The sequence below is a fragment of the Perognathus longimembris genome, chromosome 19 (genome assembly GCF_023159225.1).
Source record: "Perognathus longimembris pacificus isolate PPM17 chromosome 19, ASM2315922v1, whole genome shotgun sequence".
NCBI lineage: Eukaryota > Metazoa > Chordata > Mammalia > Rodentia > Heteromyidae > Perognathus > Perognathus longimembris.
Genome location: NC_063179.1, coordinates 17887157 through 17906997, shown reverse-complemented (window position 1 = coordinate 17906997; position 19841 = coordinate 17887157). Strand labels below are relative to the sequence as shown.

Below are 19841 nucleotides of genomic sequence, written 5' to 3'. Positions count from 1 at the left end.
AGGATGTGAGAACAAAAATAGGCTTGTAAAGGGCTGGGGATATGGCCTAGTGGCAAGAGTGCCTGCCTCGGATACACGAGGCCCTGGGTTCGATTCCCCAGCACCACATATACAGAAAACAGCCAGAAGCGGCGCTGTGGCTCAAGTGGCAGAGTGCTAGCCTTGAGCGGGAAGAAGCCAGGGACAGTGCTCAGGCCCTGAGTCCAAGGCCCAGGACTGGCCAAAAAATAAAAAATAGGCTTGTATGGAACTTTTGGCATACCCTGCTGATCCCCACTCCAGCTCCCACTAGCTGAAATAATGGTGTGGCTTTCTAGGTCTCCCAATTTTTGATGATCCTTAAATGAGACACAATATAATTAGGAGAGACTGGCAGGGGAAATGACACCTAGTTCTAGATAGGGCATCAGTCACCGAAGAACAAGGACTTAGCCACATTCAGGAGAATCCTTCAAGCTGACCAGCTGCCACACAGCCCAAGGGGTGATAGAGGCCCAAGTGAGCACTGTTGAAGACAAATGCCTTCTTGATGAGGTAGACAGAGGAAACAAGCCCCTGGAACTCCAACTACGAGGTGATTCCCAGAAAGCACTTTGTGCAGCCCTAAACTCTTCCATTCAGCCCAGAGGGCAAAAGAAAGAGAAAAACAAATTCAAAATAAGCTGTGGCTATAACAATAAAAAAAATTGCAACACCTGAATCACCTTTGTCTCACCTGGGGTGCCTTGTACAGGGTTAACAAGGCATCTGTAGGAGAGAGCTGTGTGACTCCTGAGATCATCGTGCAGCCTATGGCCCAATTCAGTCCTCAGAACCTGTGGGAAGCTCCCGACAGCCTGCATGAGCTTTGTGCAATGCTGTCCCTCTGTCTTGGTGCTCCTCCTGGTGCACACTTCTGGGTCCAGTCAGTTCGCTGTTCACATGCAAGCCTTCCAGGGGCAATGGGCTATGATGATATCCATGCAGTACTGCTCAAGGCCATGGCGAAGGATGCAAACCTCTTGAGAAGGGAGCCTTTGCCCTGATTGCCTAATTGCTTAGCCAGGCTCTTTTTCTGCTTTCAGCTAGTTGATAAGACCTGAGTTGATAAAGTCAATGCTCACAAATAACCAGATTGTTTCCTTTCTGGAACAGCTGCAACTTAGAATCAGCACCCAGAAACCACACTGTACTAAGTTGAAGGGTAGCCACACACAGCAGTATAACCCTGGTAATTTTTTTTTTAATTTCCCTGGGCTTGCGCCCCTCTTTTCAAAATGAGTTCTTTCCAGATCGAGGGGGTGTATAGTTCTACAGCTCTTGAGGTGGCCCACGCTGAGTTTATACTCAACACTTGTAGTTTGGTCCAGTAGGATGTCCAAAGGGCATCTGTGATAAGGACAGGGAAGAAATAAGCCCAATCTCCTACTGTTATTTTTGGAGGGTGAGGAGATACTGGAGTTTGAACTCAGGGCCTTACTTGAATCATATCCTCAGCCCTTTTTGCCTTTGTTGTTTTCTTACTTATTTTGTCTTGATTCTTTTTCAAATAGCTTTTCACTATTTGCCTGGGCTGGCCTAGATCATTATCCTCCTATTTATGCTTCCTGATTAGCTGATAGATACATGCCATTACTCTTAGCTCTTTATTGGTTGACATAGAAGTCTTGAAATCTTTTGACCTGGACTAGTCTCCAACTATAATCCTTCCATTCTCTGCCTCCCATGTAGCTAGGATTACAGTTATGAGCTACCATAATCAGCTCCACTCTCTCCTTTTTTTTTTTTTCTTTTGCCAGTCCTGGGGCTTGAAATCGAAGCCTGGGCACTGTCTCTGACCTGCTCAAGGCTAGCACTCTACCTCTTGAGCCACATCACTACTTCCAACTTGTTCTGTTTATGTGGTGCTGAGGAGTCGAACCCAGGGCTTCATGCATGCTAGGCAAGTACTCTGCCACTAGGCCACATTTTCAGCACACCCCCTCCCCGCAATCTCTCCTTTTTTTTTTTTTTTTTTTTTGGCCAGTCCTGGGCCTTGGACTCAGGGCCTGAGCACTGTCCCTGGCTTCTTCCCGCTCAAGGCTAGCACTCTGCCACTTGAGCCACAGCGCCGCTTCTGGCCGTTTTCTGTATATGTGGTGCTGGGGAATCGAACCTAGGGCCTCGTGTATCCGAGGCAGGCACTCTTGCCACTAGGCTATATCCCCAGCCGCAATCTCTCCTTTTTAAACAGTGTCCTTTATCCTGTGTAGAAGAAATGGAGAATTTCCCAGGTTGCTGGCAATACCTCCTCTCTACCTTTGATACTTATGTGTTTGTGCTCACTGATACTGGGACTTGAACTGTGGCTTGGTACTGTCCCTTAGCTTCCTTATGCAAGGCTGGTGCTCTCTCTCCCCTTTGTGCCACAGCTCCACTTCCATCCCTACCATTAAAAAATACTCCTGTATGCCTGCCTCGGATACACGATGCCCTAGGTTCGATTCCCCAGCACCACATATACAGAAAACGGCCAGAAGCGGCGCTGTGGCTCAAGTGGCAGAGTGCTAGCCTTGAGCGGGAAGAAGCCAGGGACAGTGCTCAGGCCCTGAGTCCAAGGCCCAGGACTGGCAAAAAAAAAAAAAAAAAAAAAAATACTCCTGTAGATGGGCTGGGAATATGGCCTAGTGGCAAGAGCGCTTGCCTCCTACACATGACGCTCTTGGTTCCCCAGCACCACATATATGGTAAACGGCCAGAAGAGGCGCTGTGGTTCAGGTGGCAGAGTGCTAGCCTTGAGCGGGAAGAAGCCAGGAACAGGCTCAGGCCCTGAGTCCAAGGCCCAGGAATGGCCAAAAAAAAAAAAAAAAAACTCCTGTAGAGGGCATAGTTTCCTTGTTCCTGAGGCTTCCATCTGAAGTCTTTTCCCATCCATTCCACAATTTAGTCAAAGCAATGAGGACAGTACTGGAAAAAGATAAATCTAGGGAATATGGCCTAGTGGCAAGCCTCTTATACATGAAGCCCTGGGTTTGATTCCTCAGCACCACATATATAGCAAACGGCCAGAAGTGGCGCTGTGGCTCAAATGGTAGAGTGCTAGCCTTGAGCAAACAAGAAGCCAGGGACAGTACTCAGGCCCTTAGTTCAAGGCCCAGGACTGGCCCCCCAAAAATAAAATAATAAAATAAATCTGTGTAGCACAGGAGGGACATCTGGCCTAAGGAGCTCCTAGCTTACCTCTGAGGAAGACAACAAAGACAGACTTATTCCAATTTTTTTTTGTACTGGCTCAAAAGGAACATATGGACTACTTCTAATCTGTTGCTACAAAACTATAATAAACTTGGTTGAATGTCATTCAAACACTCATTTAGAAGATAATTTTTCTTGATCATGTAGGCATAGGCATTTAGGATAAATTTTTAAAATTGAAATTCCTGAGATGATTTCTAATAGACATCCTAAAATTGCCTTTCCTCTTGCCCCATAAATTTATCCTTGTAGGGGCTGGGGATATGGCCTAGTGGCAAGAGTGCCTGCCTCATATACATGAGGCCCTGGGTTCGATTCCCCAGCACCACATATACAGAAAATGGCCAGAAGTGGCGCTGTGGCTCAAGTGGCAGAGTGCTAGCCTTGAGCAAAAAGAAGCCAGGGACAGTGCTCAGGCCCTGAGTCCAAACCCCAGGACTGGCAAAAAAAAAAAAAAAAAAAAAATGAACCACCAGTACCTAGCTAAATTTTTATTAGCCTAAGTACAAAGTAGCTTCACTGTGTTATTTACATACACGCATGTAATGTACTTTGATCTAATTCACCCATCTGTATTACATTTTTATTTTATTTTATTTTTGCTGGTGGTAGGGCTTGAACTTGAGGCCTGAGCACTCTTCTGCTCAAGGCTAATGCTCTACCAGTTTGAGCCACAGTGCCACTTCTGGTTTTCTAGTGGTTAATTAGAGATAAGAGTCTCATTGAGGGGGCTGGGGATATGGCCTAGTGGCAAGAGCGCTTGCCTCGTATACATGAGGCCCTGGGTTTGATTCCCCAGCACCACATATACAGAAAACGGCCAGAAGTGGCGCTGTGGCTCAAGTGGCAGAGTGCTAGCCTTGAGCAAAAAGGAAGCCAGGGACAGTGCTCAGGCCCTGAGTCCAAGGCCCAGGACTGGCCAAAAAAAAAAAAAAAAAAAGAGTCTCACTGACTTTCCTTCACTGGCTGGCTTTGAATGGTGATTCTCAGATCACAGCCTCATGAGAAGCTAGGATTATAGGCATGGGCCACCAGTGCCCTGCGATATTACTTTCCCTTAACCTCCCTCTCTTTTGAAATGATTTTAGTGGGTTTGTTATTTTTATATGTATATACATATATGCATATATATGTATTAATATACTTCAATCATATTCGTCCCTCATCACCCTCTCCTTCCTCCCTTCCTCTGCTGGTTCCCCTTTCTTTTACAATCCTGGCCAGACCACATGTTAAAATTGAAATTTGGAATATGGGCATTAAAATATTTATACACACGTTTGCTTTCCTGTTTACTAACCTGTCTTTTTGGCTCTTCATTTAATATTTAATGCTACTTCACTTCAGGTGCAAATATTTATTAAATTGCTACTATGTGTCAGGAAGGCACCTGTTAAAGATGAGTAAGATACACAAATAGCTATTGCAAATGACTGCACAGAGAAGGAAGTGCAAAGAAAGGACTCAGGCTTCAGCTATGTGCCAGAGTAAAATGTTGCTCTACTTGTCAGTGTGGTATCATTTGTGAGTTTCTGGGAAGAATCAGGACTACTTTGGTATGCATTTCTATGTAAGCTATTTATAATCATCTGAGAAGTTAGGGCAGCGTTATAAAAGAGGCCTTATGAGCTGGGCTCTGTCGGCTCAAGCCTTTAAATCCTAGCTACTCAGGAGGCTGAGATTTGAGGTTCGCAGTTCCATGCAATCCTGGGCAGAAAAGTCCCCTCGAGACTCATCTCCAATGAACCACTCTAGACCCAGAAGTGGTGCTGTGGCTCAAGTAGTAGAATCCTAACCTTGAGTTAAAGAGACTCAGGGACAGCACCCAGGACCTGAGTTCAAGCCCCACAACCAACAGAAAAAAAAAGCCTTACAATACTACATGTAAATTAAAGTAATTCAATATCTAAGGACCTCCGTCTCTGTCTATTATTCGATGGAGAATGAATTGATCTCAGCATCACAGGAATTTTTCAGTTAGAAAAGACTACTCTGAGGAGATCTGATCCATACACTAAAGATAGGAAGCTGGGGAACCTGAAAGCAAGATAAGCAAGATGGAGAGAGATCTGAACTGCACTTGTGTGTGTGTGTGTGTGTGTGTGCGCACGTGTGCCTGGGGCTTGAACTTAGGGCCTGGGTGCTGTCTCTGAGCTCTTTTGCTAAAGGCTAGCACTCTACCAGTTTGAGCCACAGCTCCACTTCCTCTTTACTGGTGGCTAATTGAACATAAGGGTCTCAAAGACTTCTGCACAGACCGGATTCCAACTGCGATCCTAAGAACTCAGCCTCCTGAGTAGCCAGGCTTACAGGCCAATGACACTGTCGACTACTGACTGGCTAGACTGAATTTCTCGAGAATTGTATCCTGTCTTATTCATCCCTGTCTAACTCAATACCTGACACCAATGCTTTGATCCTAGGATCAAACTCTGGATCACATGCATATTGGATAAGGGCTCCACCCCCAAACTCTATCCCCAACCCTCAAAGGTGAAATTTAAATAAATTATATTTTCAATCGTTTAAAAATGGGGCTTTGAGCCGGGTGCCAGTGGCTCTTGCTTCTAATTCTAGCCACACAGGCGCCTGAGATCTGAGGATCACGGTTTGAAGCCAGCCCCCGCAAGAAAGTCCAAGAGACTCTAACCGCCAGTGGCTCAGGTGGTAAAGTGCTTGGGGCAAAAGGAGCTCGGGGACAGTGCCCAGGCCCAGGGTTCAAGCCCCAGGACCGGCAAAAAAAAAAAAAAGAACTTTGTCTCCAACTTGGGAGAACAGATAAAAGAAATACTCCTACTACATTTAAAACAATAGAGCTTGAACGTCGTTGGACGTTCATCTCACCTTTAGACGTTTTATTATGATCAACCGCGTTAAACAACTGCTTGCAATGTAAGTCACCACAGAATCATTGGGCGACTGGGTCATCCCCCTTCTCCAATCGTAGAGAAGTACGGAGAAGCTGCTCTCCTGATTGGCTAGACGAAACATCACTCCAGGTTCATTCAAATAGAGTACTTGCTGGCCAATCACAGGGCGCCTGGGCTTTACCGCCCTCGGGTGGAGCAGAGCCTGCGGCTAGAGGCGGATCTCCAAGAGAAGGGAGAGGGCGTGGCCTCCGGCCGCGGGCTCTGGGCTGGTGGGCGGGGCTTGTAGGCCTGGGCGGGGCAAGTGGTGTCAGCAGCAGAGCCGGATGCGGGCGGCGCCGCGGCCGCCGCGGCCCTAGGGATGGGCGGAGCCCCGGCTGCCAGTGCTGGTGGCCGCCGCCGCTGCCCGAACTGGGGACCGAGCAGCCGCCTCTGCTCCCGCGCGTCGTGGCTTCCCAGGCGGCGGAATGCTGGGGAAAGGCGTTGTCGGCGGTGGCGGCGGCACCAAGGTGCCCAAGCCGTCCTTCGTGTCGTACGTGCGCCCTGAGGTGAGCGGGCACCGCGCGGGCTCCGCGTCGGGCTGGAGCGGCCGGGGCAGGGGCGCCGGGGCTCCGGCGCCGCCGCGGGACGAGCTGGAGGGCGCTTCCTGGCGGTGTGCGGGGCGGGGCGAGGCCGCCGGGCGCTCGGAGGCCTCCCACGGCCGGGCCCGGGACCCCCGGGGCCGACGGGCAGGTGCCGAGGGCCGGGCCCAGCACCCTGACGTCGGGGCAGGGGCCCCGCGTCGTGGGACGGTCCTGTGGCCCAGGACGCCCGGGGTTACCCCGGAGGAGGACGGGGACTGTGGGCGCCGCTGCGTGGTCGGAGACCCCCGCGGGGCCCCACGCGCGTCCCGCGGCCAGGTGAGGCTGGACTTGGCCGGTGAGTTTTCAGAGCTCGGCGGTCCCAACTGCCCTCGGACGCCGCTGGTGGGGTACCGCCCGCCGCCTCCGGCCGGCGCGCCCGGGGTGTGGGTGGCCTTGGCCTCTCTGCTGCCTTCCCCCCCTTTCCGCTCCTCCATCTCCTGGGTAGCCTCTCCCTGTAGTTTCACTACCAAAAGAAGTTCATCCATTGAGAAAATACACTTTCTGAGCCCCTACTGTGTGCTGGGCATTTGTGAGCCCAACAAAGATCCCTGCTTCCCAGGAGCTCATAGGAGGGGACGAGAAGAAACTGGACAAATCATAGATAAAACATGTCACTGATACTGTAGATCAGATGATAAATATAGAACGGACATCCTTGTTAAGGTAGATGGCTTTGAGCCTAGACGGGAAGAATGTGAGGACCCTGCGAAGAGTGGTCCAGGTAGGGACCCTGGACGGCCCACGTGGGCTGCCCAGGGCAGGTCTGGCGGCTTGAAGCAATACTATAGAGGCCGGCATAACTAGGCCCAGTGGGCTACAGGGAGAGCCATCGGGAAGGAGGTTAGGGGGCTGGCTTCGAACCTCAATCTTCATCTCTCAGCCTTCTGAGTAGCTAGGATTACAGTTGTGAGACACCTGCCAGTTAGGAATTTTGAAGACTTTTTGAGCCTTGGCTCTTAATCATTACCTATGAATGCCTTCTCATTTTGGACTTGGACTTGCAAAGGTTTGGGTTTTTTTTTTCCCTCCTGTTCCTCTTTCCAGCTCTTTAATCAGTAACATGCAGAAACATAACCAAATGCATTGTCTTCCACTTTTCACTTGTGTAAGTTAGAGACAGGTGGGACTATGGACGGATTTGGGCCTGAGCCTCTGCTTAGGTATCTTCAAATTCAAGATGAGTGTTTTTCTCCAGTAGAGAGTACTTTTGAAATGGGGCTTTTATTTTAATTTTCAGATAAAACCACTTCCTCTGTTAGTGCTTGATATGGAGTCAGGATCATCTTAAATTGCAGCCCAAGGTAGTGTCACATGCAAATAATGCAGTTGGTTTCTTTTTGTTTTTAGTTTTTGTTTTTTGATAGAACCCTGATTGAAGTGCAGTCGGATCTATACCCTATCTTCCTCAGCAAGATTAAACTCACAAGTGGAAAGTCTTCTGAAATGTGGCTAGAGTTCAAGAATGTTCAAATTCTTCATCTACCAAGTGTTCATGTTGTAATTAGACATGTTTGCACTCTTTGCCCACAGGACCTGATCTATTTCCTTTGAGGGATAATTAGGGAAGAGGAGTGGTTCAGCCCCAGAATAAGCCTGCAGTGGTCACATTTTTCAGATCCTTTAAGTTATTTTTTATTAAAATAACGCTGTGCATATTCTGTGCTGCTTTGTTGTAGTCTGATTCTAAAAATATTTTGTAACAGGATAAAGCTCTCACCTAAATTGTGGGAGGTTTCTTAAAGATTGGGGTAGGAGGAAGTGAGAAGGCAATTTATTTTTTAAGTGCATAGCCTTGCTAGGCCTCGATTATGGGAATTGCATGTGAGCCGCACTAAGGAATTGTTATGTGCCTCAGAGAGCTGAATCTGGTAGTCTCGTGGCTTAATCTGTGGGAATAGTCCCTCAGAGCACTTCTGAAGATGGGGCACACTGTTTCTGTTCACCTTTCCCTCCTGTTGCATTTATCTCTGACATTTGTTGTGCTATCATTTCTTTCCTTCTTACTTCTTTTTCTTCGCTTGTTTTGGATTTTCTGTCTCTTTTTTTTTTGCACAGTGCTGAAGATTGAACCCATAGTTTCACCTATGATAAGCAAATGTTTTACCGTTTAGCCACATCCCCAGCCCTATCAGTTTTGTCGTTGTAGGACTGTTATTAGCTGGGAAATTGCAACCTATTAGATGCTTTTCTTTGGATGCTCTGACTGAGCTGCCAGAACAATCTTTACACCTTATGATGTAATGCTACCTGTTCCTTTGATAAGCTTGCTCTAAGCTGATCAGATCTTAGAAGGTTCCAGTTGCTATAGCCATTAAGATGCCAAAGAATCTTATCAAGAATCAGCCCTGGGGCCTCTCTCTGGATGAAGTCTTTCTACTTTCATTCACAGTTTTTCTTTCACTTCCAAATAAACTTACTCTGTTTACTTTTAAAAGAAAAGAGGGTCTGGGAATATGGCCTAGTGGCAAGAGTGCATGCCTCCTATACTTTAAGCCCGGGGTTTGATTCCCCAGAACCACATATATAGAAAATGACCAGAAGTGGTGCTGTAACTCGGGTGACAGAGTGCTGGCCTTGAGCAAAAAGAAGCCGGTCAGGGACAGTGCGCAGGCCCTGAGTCCAAGGCCCAGGACTGGCACAAAAAAAAAAAAAAAAGAGGTCACTCTAGTGTGACAGATTTGCTACATGGATAGTGTTTGAAGATGGTTTATCAAACATAGTGGGCTTATTTTTTCCTTGGGATCATAATGGACTAGCATTCAATAGCATAAAATGAAGGGTAATAATTAACTCCGTCTTTTAGAATTGGATCTCTGCCAGAGTGACTTCAGCGGTTTTATCATTGATTTTCCTAAGTCAGTTAATGTGACAGGTAAAATCCTAAACCATAATTTAGGATCTCTGGTCCTAACAGCTCAGAGGGTTACTGGTAAGTAGGAAGCTGATAGTTCTGAAAGCTGAGGTGGGCAGAAAGGAAGAATCTGGGTATGTCTTGATATTTGATGACTGGTACCTAAAAACATCTCAGCACCCCATCTTTGCTCAGCCTCAGGCACAGGGTGCAAAGGATGTTGGTGACCACAGAGAAACTTCAGGTGCTAAGCTTTGCTTTAGGGAGAGATTTGGTTGTAGTTTTGGTTCCAGATCCATCTTTCAGTGTCTGTGTGATTTACTGTGATGTCAGAGCCATAAATGTTCATTGTAGAAAAATAGGAAGAGGTATTTTTAAAATTTAAGAAAGAATTATGAGGGGCTGGGAATATGGCCTAGTGGCAAGAGTGCTTGCCTCCTATACATGAAGCCCTGGGTTTGATTCTTCAGCACCACATAATATGGAAAAGGCCAGAAGTGGTGCTGTGGCTCAAGAGGCAGAGTGCTAGCCTTGAGCAAAAAGAAGCCAGGGACAGTCTTCAGGCCCTGAGTTCAAGTTCCAGGACTGGCAAAAAAAAAAAAAAAAGAAGAAGAAGAAAGAAAGAATTATGACTGGGTGCTGATGGCTCATGCCTATAATCTCATCTACTCAGGAGGCTGAGATCTGAGGGTGGTTCTAGCCCAGGCAGGAAAGTCCATGAGACTCTTATCTCTAAGTAACCACCAGAAAACTGAAAGTGGTGATGTGGCTCAAGTGGCGGAGATGTGGTTCCTGTGGTAGAGCGCTAGCCTTGAGCTAAAAGAGCTCAGGGACAGCACCCAGGCGTAGAGTTCAAGTCCCACAACCATAAAAAAAAACAAAAAACAAAAGAATTATGAATTTCTTTATTTATTTTATTTTTATTTTTATTTATTTTTTGGCCAGTCCTGGGCCTTGGACTCAGGGCCTGAGCAGTGTCCCTGGCTTCTTCTTGCTCAAGGCTAGCACTCTGCCACTTAAGCCACAGTGCCACTTCTGGCCGTTTTCTGTATGTGTGGTGCTGGGGAATCGAACCCAGGGCCTCATGTATACAAGGCAAGTACTCTTGCCACTAGGCCATATCCCCAGCCCCAGAATCATGAATTTCTTAACAACTTTTAATGTGTGTATTTGTGTGTTGCATCAAAATGAGATTAATATTGCCATTTATCATCTACCTTTTTCACTGAAAATACATATCATAAATATCTTTCCATATTGCTAAGATACATCGCTTCATTCTACGTTATTTTATTTTTTGTGTGCGTACTGCCTCTTCACTTTTTTTTGTTGCTCACAACAATGTGTGCTTTACCACTTGAACTACACCTCCAGTCTAGCTTTTTGCTGTATAATTAGTGATGGAGTCTCTTGGACTTTTCTGCTTGGCCTGCCTACAAAGCATTATCCTTCAACTCAGTCTCCTGAGTACCTAAGAGTATAGGTATGAACCATTAACTCTTGGCCTGTCATTTTAAATCCTTGTTGGTCAACAGTGGAATGTGGCTATATTAAGTAAACAGCCTAATAAGCAGCTAATCTTCTGATGGTTTTCTGCTTAGAAAGTTTTTCTTCTGGTGAATGACAATTCTGATTCTTCAAGACTTCTTCTGATTCTTCAGTTACCTGGTTTGGTAATTTATATTGATTAGAGTGCTTAGTGACTGTGCCCTGAAGCTTATGAATAAGTGACAACTAGCCGTCTATAAGAAAAAAACCTCTTATCTAACAAGAACCCATTCATTGTGATAGGGAGCTATCAGTGCTTCAGGGTGCTTTTGTGAGCTTTAAAAGTGGCCTGGAAAATTTTAATTTCAAAATGTGCCATACTTGCACCCACCTTTGTGTGGCATTCCAGTTATGGATAAAATGTAATTTTGTAATACAGTTTAGGTGAGTGCTTGACTTAAGTGTACTAACAATAGGTATCATTGGCTTATCTTGTAGATTTTTAGATTTGAAAGAGAATATAAAATACTGCTCCACTGTACTCTTCCTCCAGTAAAGCAGTGTGAACACTAAGGCCCTGAAAGATTCAATGTACTAGCTAAGGGCATAGCAGTATGGAAGAACAGTATGTAGAATGAAGATAAGAACTGTCTCCTAGAGCACCAATAGTACCACAGAACAAGCCAGGCCACAGGACCTTAGGAAAGGTTTCATACACATGTGACAAGAAAAGGCTCTTGGGAGACGCCCACCCCCCCTCAAAAAAGGTATAAAAGCTAACTATTTCTCTGTTTAGCCCCCAGAGAAAAGAATGTGTTTTATTATATAGTCTTCATTTAAGGCCATTATGATCCTATTTTCTTTTTTCTTTCGGCCAGTCCTGGGCCTTGAACTCTGAGCACTGCCCCTGGCTTCTTTTTGTTCAAGGCTAGCACTCTGCCATTTGAGCCACAGTGCCACTTCTGGCCGTTTTCTATATATGTGGTGCTGGGGAATCGAACCTAGGGCTTCATGTATACAAGGGAAGCACTCTTGCCACTAGGCCATATTCCCAGTCCCCCTATTTTCTTTTGACTATAAGTATATATATTTTTTTAAAAAGGTGAATAGTTCCTAATATTTCAACAGCCTCATGAAATAAGTCATATTATCACTCCCTGATTCCCTTTTGTCTTTTATTTTCATTTGTGGAAACAGATGTAGAAGACTTAAGTACCCTGTTCAAGATCACAACTGGCAAGGTTGGTGCCAGTTTAAACTAAGACAGTCTGATTACAGAGCTTGTTCCTTTATCCTTACATGTAGGGAACATTGTTGGAAAGCAGGCCTGGCCTCTGTAACCTAGAGCTCAAGACTATTTTTTTTTTCTTTTTATTTTTTTTGCCAGTCTGGGACTTGAACTAAGGGCCTGGTCACTGTCCTGAACTTCTTCTGCTCAAGACTAGCACTCTACCACTTGAGCCACAGCGCCACTTCTGGCTTTTTCTGTTGAAGTGGTGCTGAGGAATTGAACCCAGGGCTTCATGCATGCAAGGCAAGCAATCTACCGCTAAGCCATATTCCCAGCCCTATTCATTCATTTATTTATTTATTTTTGTCTTTTCTTTTTTGGTACTAGGGATTGAACCCAGGACGTTGCACTTGCTAGGCAAGCACTTTGCCACTGAGCTATATCCCAGCCTCCCCCCCACCCTTTTTTTTTTTTTTTTGGCCAATTCTGGGGGCTTGGACTCAGGGCCTGAGCACTGTCCCTGGCTTTTTTGTTCAAGGCTAGCACTCTGCCACTTGAGCCACAGCACCACTTCTGGCTGTTTTCTGTATATGTGGTGCTGGGGAACTGAACCCAGGGCTTCATGTATATGAGGCAAGCACTTTTGCCACTAGGCCATATCCCCAGCACCCTCATTTATTTTTTTAAACACAGAATACACTCTTCCCTCTGGCTTTTGAATGCATTCAGTACTTAGTTGTTATCTATTGTGTGTTCTATTTTTCTTTTTTTTTCTTTTGTTGGTTGTGGGGCTTCAACTCTGGGCCTGGGTACTGTCCCTGAGCTCTTCTTCATTTCAAGACTAGCGTTCTACCTCTGGAGCCAAAGTGCCACTTCCAGTTTTCTGGTGGTTAATTGGAGATAAGAGTCTCATGCACGTTCCTGTCCCAGGCTGGCTTTGAACCATGATCCTCAGATCTTAGCCTCCTGAATAGCTAGGATTATAGGCCTGGGCCACCAGCGCCTGGCTTGTTCTTTTCCTTATAGGGATACTAAAATATATAGCCAGGTCTTTCTGCTCGGAAAGCTCTACCAATCTACTTATCTATTTATTTATTTATAATGCTGGGGATCAAATCCAGGTCATTGTGCATGATAAGTAAGTGCTCTATCACTGACCTACATCTCCAATCTCACCACCCTCCAACTAATTTTCTGATTTTTTTTCTTTGAAATGAGAAGTTTTTTGTTTTTTGGGTTTTTTGTTTTTTGGGTTTTTTTTTTGCCAGTCCTAGAGCTTGAAATCAGGGCCTGAACACTGTTCCTGGCTTCTTTTTGCTCAAGGCTAGCACTCTACCACTTGAACCACAGTGCCACTTCCAGCTTTTTCTGTTTATGTGGTGCTGAGGAATGGAACGCAGGGTTTCATGAATACGAGGCCAGCACTTTACCACTAGGCCATATTCCCAGCCCCTGAAGTGATAAGTTACCGATAGTGATTTTTTTCTCTGTGTGTGTGTGGGAGAGGCGTGCACATATGTACATGCACACAGGCCTAGGGCTTGAATTCAGGGCCTGGGTGCGGTTTCTCATTTTTTTTTTTTTGCTCAAGGCTAGTGCTCTATTACTTGAGCCACAACTCTGCTTCCGGCTTTTTTGCTGGGGGGGTTGGGGGGGCGGGGAGGGAGGTAGAGATAGTTAATTGAAGATAAGAGTCCTGCCTGGATGGCTTCCAACTGTGATCTTAGATCTCAGCCTCCTGAGTAGCTTGGATTACAAGCACAAGCCGCCATTGATAGTGACTTAATAGGCCATCAAAGGACATAAAAAGTTCTTCCTAAAATAATCACTTTCTTAGCTGTGGCTTTAGCCTGATGATCTGTCCAGAGCTTCCGCTTTTTCTCTCTTGCATGCGCTTCCTGTGGCATCTCCCTGGGTCAGATCCAAGTTCTGCAGATGGAGCATCAGAAAGCATTGTGAGACACTTCCTGCAGCCTGATGAGACAGCTGCCACTCTTACTGTCATCCTCTTAGCATCAGATACTACTCTGTGTGCTACTTCTATCTCTAAGTGGTATAACCAGGACTTAGGGGTTCAAAGGGTAGCTCAGTGGTAGTGTGTGGTTAACATGTGCAAGGGTGGATCTCCAGAACCCAAACCAAAACAATACAACAAAACCTGACTTCTCAAAAGGCTAATGTTAGAATTTCAGGTTGTGGGAACCTATACTTGTAAAGCTCTGTATCTTTTCTCTGAATGTCCTCAACAGGATATTAGATGTTCTGGGAATACTTTACACAAAACCATCCTACATGACAGTGTGTGTTAGAAATAATCTTTTGGGGCCAAAATTCTGAGGTTTTGTTTTTTGACTCTGGAGACGGAACCTAAGGTCTTGTAGGCAGGTAACCTACCACTTCAGCTAGGCTCCCAACTCTTTTGTTTTTATTTTGTGCTTAAGATACAATATTGATAACTGCCTGGGCTTACCTTGAACTATCAGTACCTGCTTCTACTTCCTGATTAGCTAGGATTATAGGCAAGCTTGTACCACTATATCTGGTGCAATTGCTGTTTTTTACCCTGTAAAAAAAAAGTATGTTAAAATCAAATTGCAGTTTGGAGGTTAGAGAAATGATATTATAATGGTGCCCTAACCAAAGCAGGGCCCATTTTTTTTTCTGTTTGCAGGCTTTGTGTATGGAGTATATCATGTGGCTTCTATGTCTGAAGTACTGTTGATAGTTTTTAATTGGACATAAGAGTCTCATGGATTTTCCTGCCCAGGCTGGATTGAACTGCCATCCTTAGAGCTCAGCTTCCTGCCTTTTGATAAAAGACCTATGAGTTCAAAAAGGGCTAAGGCAAATTGCTGGCTTTATTTGGATTATGTTCCTAGTGGTAACCCTCTGTGGGCCTAATATGAGGCATAACAAGTAGCCAGGCAAATGTTTCTGGGTAAATGGCCTTTTTTTTTGGCCAGTACTAGAGCTTGAACTCTGGGCCTGGGTACTGTTCTTGGGCTCCTTTTGCTCAAGACTAGCACTCTACCACTTGAGCCTAAGCTCCACTTGTGGCTTTTTTTGTGATTAATTGAAGATAGGAGTCCTGTAGACTTTCCTGCCTGGGCTGGCTTTGAACTGTGATCCTTGGATCTCAGCCTTCTGAGAAGCTGGGATGACATGCGTGGGCCACTGGCACCTGGCATAGATGACATTTTAATCAAATACATTTTCAATCAAACTAATAAGCAAAATTTTCTTAGTTTAACATCCCAACTTTACTTTCATTGAATTAGATTTTATGATGGATTGGAGCCATATAAAAATGTTTTCTGAATCTTCAAAAGGAATAATTTAAAATGAACTTTTTGATCTAAGTCAGGGGAAGAGTATTGAACAGAATAATTATTTAATTATTTTAGCCTCATCTTCTGGGAGGAAGAAGGAGCAAAGTACAAATACTGATAGATTCTAGGAGGGAGTAAATCTGTCCAGTGGAAAGACCCATGGCCTTACTTCCTATATTCCTCTCTGCATATTGTGGGTCACAAGTCTAAGGAAAGTGAAAACTTGTTAGTAACTCCTTGTATTAATTAGCTGAAGATATTACCACCGTCAAGCCTTGGTTGTTTCTAGCTGAAGAATTGGAATGATAATGCTCATCTTACATGATAACTGTATGTGAACATTTAAGGATATTAACTATGATTTTGCATGTAAAGCCCTTGGTAGGGTTAGCCTTCAATAGCTATGGACTATTACTGTTATTCAGAAGGTGGTTAGAGCCACTAGGATGGTTTCATAAAATGCTTCATCGTTAGTATTAGAGTGCAGAAATCTTTCCTAGCTATGGTATTAATAAAAGCAAAGTATTTTGTTGGGAGTGGTGTTGCCATGGTGTCATGCCAGGAAAGTGCACTGTGTGGTAACTCTTTCTTACAATAATTTTCACTATCTCTCCAGGTTTCTCTTCCTCTTTTCCTTGTTCCCTTTATATGTTTGAAAATGATTTGATTATATATGAAATTCCAACCTAATGAGAATACATAGGCATTGACATTTCATTACTAACATTTGCTTTTGATATTTTACTACTTTAGTTGTGTAGGCATTTGTTGAAGAACATTTCTAAGATCCGTTTCTAGTAGGTCTGTCTGCCAAAGTCTAAATTTTGTTCCCTAGCATCACATAAACAGAAAAATCTAGAAGTGGCGTTGTGGCTCAAGAGGTAGAGTGTCTTGAGCAGAAAGAAGCCCGGGGCAGTGCTCAGGCCCCAAGTGTAAGCTCCAGGACTGGCAAAAGAAACAAACTACCTTGAAGAGAATGAACCTAGTTTTTCAAACAAAACATCCCACTATATTTCTGCCTTTTCTCTAGATGTAAAACTGAATCCCTTACATTACATGTGTAGTATAGACAGTACGGTTTTCTTTCATCCTTGGTCTCTCTGAGGATATGTGGAGCAGCACTTTGCCCAGTGGGCCAGGTTTTGGTGGACACTTAATGTTAAAGGGGAGAACCTGAGAATGAGTTGCTTGGCATTAGCAGGTACCTCTGTTTATCTCCAGAGCCTCCTGGGAATGGCTACAGCTACACCTCAGTACCTCTCCTTTGATTCTAAATACCATCTATCCCTTTATTGTATGCCTATCTACTGGCCCACCAATCGTCATTCTGTACCTTCCCTCCATCCCAGCTTGCTTTGCTTCGCTTTACTCGGCTCAACTAATTTCTTCTGCTGCTTTTCCCATTTTGTTTTAATGACCATTCTTTACTAACTGCTGAGTAAAAAACACAGTCCTGTTAAAGGGATGACAGGAACCCCACTGTAACTATAAGTACTGCCTAAGGGCTCAGTGAATATGTCAGATATGATCTGGTAGCAGACACACAAGGCCCAGAGTGGGCTAGGCTGTCACTGTGGCTGTGCTGAAACAGTGACAGCTGGGAAAGAAAGTCACCACAGTAGATGATTGGGATAGGAAGGAGATGCTGTTATATTGTAGAAGAGTCTTTGATTTCCTGGCCACATGATGTTGACCTTAGACATGTGACTTCACCTCTCTGAGACTTCTTTCCTATAACATGTGAATAGAAATCTTCCTTGTAGGCTTCTTTTGAGAAAACAAGAATAAGTAAGTTATGTCTGTTTAACTTAGGACCAGTTGTGGCCAATACAACTCAGGTGCGAGAATTACTAATAACAACTTGAAGTGAGAGGTTCTTCATATGAACATCATATTTGTCTGCCTGCCATTTGCTAAACACTGGGTTAAAATTAGGAATCCAGAGAATAGTGTGTACTTCACACTGTGCTGGGGAGACAGCAGGTCGCCAGATGGCTGTGCTGCATGGAGGTAGCATGAAGGGGAAGCATGCCCAGAGCGCTCCAGAACACAGTGGCGGGCCTGGTAGTATCTGGTCTTATGTGAAGGCTGTGTAGGCCTTGCAATGGTCGGTGTTGAAAGTGGAACTGGGTGTGGGAAGGAGAGGCCTAATGCAATATTCAGGCAAGGGGGATAGCATGAAAGGCACATAGGTACATTGGGACACTTAGGTTGGATCATCTGTCCCCATCTCTTACGTGTACTCTTGCATGACAGTGATAAGGAAGTCCTGAGGAATCGGATCATTGTGCTACTAGAATATGTAGGATTGTTTCTAAGATTCCTTGAGGATTCTTTCTAACATGTCTTTTTTAGCATTAGGTCACATTGGCCCTTAACAAGCTGTAAGCACCTCCCTTTGTCTCCTGCTCCAAGGCTTTTGACTGTTCCCCCTATTTAGCTAAGCTAGAGTTTACGGAGCCATTCTGGGGAGGTGGTAGATGGGGAGGCACAAAAGCCAACAGCTTTTGTATCTGCAACTGCCAGTAGTCACATACCTTAGCTTAAATTTAAGTAAGGCAATGAAAACCAATAAATATTATTCTAAGGCACTAGTATACATCCCAACATGACAATCCTTACTTTCAGTATAAGGTGGTATTTAAGAACATGTCTTTGGAATGAGACAGAGCTTTGCTCCTTGACTTTGGACTAGGTATTTCTCTCGTCTGTGAAATGGGAATAATAGTAGTAGTATCTAGCATAGTCCATAAGGTTGCTGTTAGACTTACATGAGACAATCCATGGAATCATGTTAACACATTATCTGGCATGTAGTGTTAATTTTTTGACTGTATTTTTTTTCTTTCTTGGTACTAGGGATTGAACCCAGAACTTTGCGCTTACTAAGCAAATGCTTTGTCACTGAGCTACATCCCAGCCCAAATTTTTAACTTTCTGTTTTGAGTGCTAGAGATCAAACACAGGTCCTTGTCATGCTGGGCAGGTGCTCTACCACTTAGATATATTGGTCAGGCCTCTAGCATTCACTGTAGTCGTTATTATTCCTTGCCACCCCAGGCTGCAATGTGTGTATATATTTTCATACATTGTTCTTTGGGTCACCAAGGTGGGTCCCGTTCTGATGGTGGCAAGCCTTGCCCATTCTCTTCAGCCTTGTCTTTCGTGTATTCCCAGAGCCATCCAGACTCTATGTCTGGAGATAGGAAGTTGCCACGATATTGTGGAAGAACTTTGGTTTCTGGAAGTTATTGATTCTGGTCATCCACTTGGTGACCTTAGATGTGGGACTTCACATCTTTGGGACTTTTCACCTGTAACAGTGCATGCTTATCTTGAGAATGAGAAGCAATAAATCAGTATACTCAGCTCAGAACCAGACAGGGTGCCTTTTGTCTTGGCCGAGTATGCCAGACCCACCATGGCCATCATTGCCATCTACCCAGAGAGCTCTGCTTCCTGCAGTTTTCTTGTGTGGTTAGTTGTTTGTTGTTGTTTTTTGTTTGTTTGTTTTGTTTTTTTGCCAGTAGAGGTAGAGGTAGAAGGATTGCTAGTGCAAGGCCAGTCCTGGGGCTTGAACTCAGGGCCTGAGCACTGTCCCTGGTTTCTTTCTGCTCAAGGCTAGCACTCTACCACTTGAGCCACAGCGCCACTTCTGGCTTTTTCCATATATGTGGTGCTAAGGAATCGAACCCATGTATACAAGGCAAGCACACTACCACTAGGCCATATTCCCAGCCCCTGCAGTTTTCTTTTATAGTGAGTAGGTTCTAAATTTCCTTTCTGTCCTGCAGCTCTATCTTTTCTCTCAAGAGCCTCTGGGAGGATCTGTGATTTGGGCAGCCTGCTAAGTCCTGAGCTGATACCTCTAATTCAAGTTGGCTTCTTGCTAATTTGAAGTCACCCACCCCAGCTTCTGGCAGCACCACCTCCCTCTCCCTATTCATCCATAACTAAGCAAGTCACACTCCTCAGGGCACTCTGTGGTATCTTTGGTGTCTGTCTGTCTGTCTTGATTTGTATTGTCTCCTTCCCTGTCTAGCACCCCTTACATGTGCCTGGGGTTCACCTACCAGAAGAGCTTGCCTTACTTCTCTACTTCTCACTGCTTCCTATTTGTCTGCATGCTAGGGGCCCAGCTCCTGCTGAGTAGAGGATTTTGCTGTCATTTTTCCACCTAAGAGACTGCCTTCTGCTGCTGCTGCTGCTGTTGCTTACACTGACCCAAGTCCTAAAAAG

The 19841-nt window shown here is 45.0% G+C and overlaps 1 protein-coding gene across 1 annotated transcript in view; it reads left to right on the top strand.

Annotated features, from left to right (window-relative positions):
• The first annotated feature begins 6432 nt into the window (after positions 1–6432).
• The window catches only part of Mtmr12 (myotubularin related protein 12), a 68780-nt gene continuing 55371 nt past the window's right edge, over positions 6433–19841 (top strand). The window contains exon 1 of the mRNA XM_048368576.1: positions 6433–6628. Within this exon, the coding sequence (XP_048224533.1) occupies positions 6548–6628 (81 nt within the window). The 5' untranslated portion in view covers positions 6433–6547. The remainder of the gene's footprint in view (positions 6629–19841) is intronic.